Below are 5,278 nucleotides of genomic sequence, written 5' to 3' on the forward strand. Positions count from 1 at the left end.
CATTTGTGGTTGAGACAAATGCTAGTGATTTTGCTGTTGAGGCAGTACTTATACAAAAAGGTCGACCAATGGCTTTTGAAAGCAAAAAGTTAGATCATGCCCAACGAAATTACTCGGCATATGAGAAGGAACTATATGCTATAGTCTATGCTTTAAAGAAGTGGAGGCACTACTTATATGGTGCAAAATTTGAGATCATCTTTGATCAGGAGAGCATTAAGTGGATTTGTAATCAGCCAGAGCTTAAAGGTAGAAAAGCTAGATGGGCTGAGTTAATGCAAGAGTTTGATATACAATTGACATATAGGAAAGGGAAGTTTAATGTGGCAGCAGACTCTCTTAGCCGAATGCCAATTGTTAATGAATTGAGTTTTACTCAATTTCAAAATGATTTCGTAGAGTCCTTAAAGGGGAAATGTGAGTTTGATCCTCACTTCTTTGAAATATGGAAAGCAATAAAAAATAGAGATCCAACTAATTGAGAAGCTTTCACTGAGGAGTCGCATGGAAATGGCGACACACCACAGGTTGGTGATAAAGGACTCAAGTGGAAAAAAATATACTATTGAAGATGGCTACTTGCTCTACAAGGGTAGAGTATGTGTCTCAGATGATAATGACATTAGGCACCAAATCCTTTTTAAATGTCATGATAGTTTGAGTGCTAGACACTCGGGAATTCAGACGACATATGTGCTTCTGAAAAGACAATTCTTTTGGTCTGGAATAGGTAAGGACATCTAAGATTATGTATTGAAGTACCAAAAATGCCAGGTCAATAAGATTAAACGCCTTAAGGTAGGAGGTCTCCTACACCCATTGGAGATTCCATCTGGCAAATGGGAAAGCATCTCCATGATCCTAGGACACACTAGCCTTTGCCCACAAAAGAACTCAGAAATGCATTAGAGAAATTGTATATGGTAGCACATATAGGACTTTAACATTAGCATCCTTGGTCTCAATTTCTTGTAAGAAATTGTGCAGAATTTGGTTCAACCACAAAAGATCAAATATTTCATTCTTGAAGCATACTAAGAGTAGATTGTATTCCATTCTTCTAAAGATGCAATGACGAATACACCTTGTGGGTTAGCCAGTTTTAAGTGAATATTGTCCATCATAAGCTCACTCTATTAGTTCTATCTTATTATTACACACACACACACAAAAATAAATTTGATTAGTAAATGTATCTCACACACACAGACACTTATTTCTTTACACACGAACACACGCACACACACACACATATTCTTTCCTTTACATTTTCTTTTTAACCACCCCACATACCAAGTCCACTAATCATCCCATACCTCCTCTAATCCCTTCTTAACCCATGCAGTCATTCGCTTCTTACTCCACTTGTGACTTAAACTTCACTTGTGGCTAAATTGTTTTTTTAATTATTTAAGAATCCATATGGTTGTCTATATTCCTAGGTAAAGCGATAACAAGTCAGGGAAAACATGCATTACCTGTCTACCCAAACGTAACGATGATGTTCTAACACCTAGTTTGTTTGGATGGTGGCAGGTAAGTGACCCCAACATCGGAACCTGGACTGCCTGAGGATTCGACATCTTTTTTCAATATTATGTTTGTCAAACTCAATAGTATTAAAAATTCTTAATTTTGATCGAAATTTTATAGGTTTCCTTGGAAAAAACATGAGAAGCTCCTCTATTTGTGACAAATTCTCCACCTTCATAACATAAGCCCCTGAGGGTCTTTATAGATTGCTACGGTGCCTGCCAAGAATACTCCAACAACGGACCAATAAAAACAATTAAAAATAATGGCAGGTAGCCTGCCATGGTTTTACGCTCGGAGTCGGTGTGGGTGCGAGGTCAAGTCCTTGCTCCCTTTGCCCATCCATGAGCAGTTGATTGTGCATGGGGGCTGGGCACCAATTAGTCGAGCCGGTCGCTAGCTGTCTTGCTAGACAAATCGTCTCTTGCAGCGCATTCCATCGCTTTGTAGCGAAGGCGAATCTTCTGCACAACCGTGTGCCATCTCTATTGCAACTCTGATTTTTTTTAATGCATGTTATGACAACGGAGGATGTTCCAAAATGTTTGAAGTGCCAAGACAATAGGGCAAGCTTCTCGAGACCCTTAGGATGGCTTCTTCAGGGAAGGTACTAGCGACAACCTTACTTGAAACTAAATTCATTAAAGGCCACAATCTACAAAGCTTCTCCTCAGCTTCACCAATCACTCATCCTCTTCTTCATTCCCAAGATAAGCTCGCCATCCATCCCCTCTCCCTCAGACCCATCGCCCAATTCGGCGTCGTCATCACTGGAGGAAGTAGAGGCCTTGGCTTTGCTCTCGCTCGCGAATTCTTGGCCTCCGGAGCTCGCGTTGCCCTTTGCGGACGTGATGAGTCCACATTGCAATCCGCATTGGCTGCTCTTCAAACCGAATACCAGGGTGCCTCCGTTTTCGGCAAGACTTGCGACGTATCGCAGCCTCGAGAGGTCCTCGACTTTGCCACCTTCTCGGCAGAGGCGCTCGGGAGTATCAAACTATGGCTCAACAATGCTGGTACTTGCCTTTCTGAATTGCGTTCCTGCGTATATCCTCTGGAGCTTCTACGCACTTCTTATGGTCCATCCTTCTGCCTTGGGCAGGTGAAGTCACCTCGAAGCGGCTCTTGACCGATATTGATGCAGAGGAGATCGTTCGGGTCAGTAATACAAATGTAGTTGGTTCACTCCTCTGCTGCCGAGAAGCTGTCAGGATCATGAGCCAACAGCCACCTAGCGATGTTCCGATATACCATATTTTCAACATGGGGTTCTCCCGTTGGGGAGCGAGATTTACGAAATCAGCCTGCACGCACAAAACGACGAAAGTTGCTTTAACTCAGCTTACGGTATCCCTGAATGAAGAGCTGAAAAGCGCAGGTATTGATAAATTTCGAGTAAGCGTACGTTATACGTATCGTGTAGAGGCATTTAAACACACCACAAAACGTAAGGTTGATAGGTGCTTTTTGGAGAGTGGACAGCAAGGCAAGCATTGGCTCTCTTTGACTTCCAAGCTTGCTGGGCTCTTCGGAGATTGGGCAGCAAGAGAAGCATTGGGCTCCCCCAAATACTGCAGCACACAATTCAAGGTGTTTGAAGGCCATCAACAGTACCACTCTCGAGTCTCTTCCTTGATTTGCAAGTTAGCTAGCCTTCCACATTCATCCCTTGCCAACTCATTCAAGAGCTGAATGTGCCCTCTTCCATGGGAGACGTGTTGTGTTCACGATTGGAGCTGTTAATCTTCACAGACTTTCATCAAAGGTTGGGATGCATGGTTATATGATTCTAGGAGATGTCCGCACAGACCTGGGCAACAAAAGGGTGACTAGTTTGCCACATGTTTGAGAGCTTAGACGTTCAATAACGTACGTACCACCATTCCACTTCACATAGCTTCCTCCTTTCTAAACTTGAACAGTTAGATGAGAAAAGCCAATTGGTGGCCTAGAATTTGTTGAGGATTACCAAAAGCAAGGACCTGATCTCAGCAAGTCCTGGTGATTAGGAGATTTTGGTTGAATGGGATGTGGATTCTAAGGAAGAGCAGATCTGGAACGGGAAGAAGAGAGAGAGAGAGAGAGAGAGAGAGAGAGAGGCAGAAACAAGGAGTCTGGTGTTCAAAGTAGATTAGACTCTGAGGATTCAAAATACACAAGAACCAATGATTGGAGGTGGGGTCTTTCACCTAATCACTGTACACCTAATGCTAACCCCCACTAACTTGGCATAAAAATTCCCTTCGTTACAGTCCTTCCCAAAGAATGTTGACCTCAACCTTAGATAAGGTGGCTGTCCATGAGCAGCATCCAAGGCAGCGAATACTGCTCATCCCTGCTTTTGTGATGATGAGGAGAATGCATTCATAGCTCATATGTCTTGATTGTTGGGTCCTAGAGATATTTTTACTACCTTGCCGATACTTTTGCTTGTGCCTGATAAATGTCTGCTTTTTGATATTGTAGGACTTTCAAGCATAGGCGTACATAATCTTTCCCCAGGGATGGTTCTTACAGATTTACTCCTGAAAGACTCCACTCCATTGTCTCGCCGGTTTTTTAATGTACTGGCCGAGGAACCGGAGACAGTTGCAGCAGCATTAGTGCCCTATATTTGTAACGTTGGTGGTTCAGGTCAGAGCATTGAGTACCTGTCCCCTGTATCAGCTTCTTTGAAGTTATTGTTGGGTTTTCCTCAGATAATAAGAGGTGGGCGCTTCTTTGACAAGAATGGAGATCGTGTGAAATTGGATGGATGTAGCTATCAACCCAATGGTGTGAAAATTTCCTTCTAATAATATCAGTTGGGAACTCCTTTGCCTCCCCCTGCCCCCAACAGAAAGGATTGACCTCATTAGTGACTTTATAAATTTTTTAACGATGACTTGCCCTTGTCTCTACGGCAGTCCATCCGATAACCTGGCCTCGTTCTTGTTATTTTTTTCCATGGCACAAATGTGCTAGTAAGAGCAAGTTTCTTGGCATTATAAAAGAAACCATTGTGTCTAGTTTGCTAGATTATGGGTCATCCCTTGTGCTGGTTAATGCTCATCATTTTTTACACCATAGTAGATTCATATGACATATCTAAAGAAATAGACAAGGCATCCCTTGCCATGTGTGTAAGGGAACACATCATGTATTATTTGAGGAAGTGAGCGAAATGGTGGCCTTTCATAAAACACTCTTTATTTTCTTCTGTGCGTCTTTACACTGGCCACTTCTTGCAAGGAGATCATATCATCCTCTCATGATCTCTTTCTTTGTTTTCTCCTCCCCTCCCAACTGTGTCCCTGGTTCAAAGATTAAAGAATGGCAAATAAGCATTTTCTATATTGATCAAATTTTCTCTCAATTTTTTAATCTCTTTAAAATTTGAAAGGTAAACCAGGTTTGCTAATAAATCAAAGCTCGACAGGTCCACATGTTCTGATTTTTCTTTTTGTTGACAACTCAAGAAATGTATCCGGTGTATGCCACATAGCCTTGCATGTTTCTTAGGTGACATATTTTCACTATCAAAATCTGTGTCCTGACATTTTGTTGTCTAATGCATGCATTGCGATTTCACGTGATTTATGTTTTCATACATTGTGTTCACTGTTTTTTGAAACTATGATTGGTTATATTGAAGTTTGAATTAATTCTGGATTATTGCCATGCTTCTGTCATTGCCTTCCTCTCAAATATTAATGGCTAATGTAAAAGAATAGGATGGCAACTGAATGCCAGTCCTCCCAGTGGA

General features: G+C 41.9%; 1 protein-coding gene across 2 annotated transcripts; it reads left to right on the forward strand.

Annotated features, from left to right (window-relative positions):
* Positions 1-2,063: 2,063 nt before the first annotated feature.
* Positions 2,064-4,694, forward strand: LOC147882749 (putative chlorophyll(ide) b reductase NYC1, chloroplastic). 2 transcript variants are annotated; one of them, XM_087400818.1, is made up of 3 exons: positions 2,064-2,549; positions 2,636-2,928; positions 4,233-4,694. In XM_087400818.1, exons 1-3 carry the CDS (start codon positions 2,123-2,125, stop codon positions 4,326-4,328), a joined length of 816 nt encoding a protein of 271 aa, XP_087256944.1. In that variant the 5' UTR covers positions 2,064-2,122; the 3' UTR covers positions 4,329-4,694. The 2 variants fall into 2 exon arrangements, with proteins under 2 accessions (XP_087256944.1, XP_087256943.1); XM_087400817.1 differs by having other exon boundaries at positions 2,065-2,549; positions 2,636-2,911; positions 4,000-4,690.
* Positions 4,695-5,278: the final 584 nt, after the last annotated feature.

The sequence above is a fragment of the Dipteris shenzhenensis genome, chromosome 29 (assembly GCF_047967505.1).
Source record: "Dipteris shenzhenensis isolate YYH24624 ecotype China chromosome 29, Dip_SZ_1.0, whole genome shotgun sequence".
In the NCBI taxonomy this organism is placed as follows: Eukaryota; Viridiplantae; Streptophyta; class Polypodiopsida; order Gleicheniales; family Dipteridaceae; genus Dipteris; species Dipteris shenzhenensis.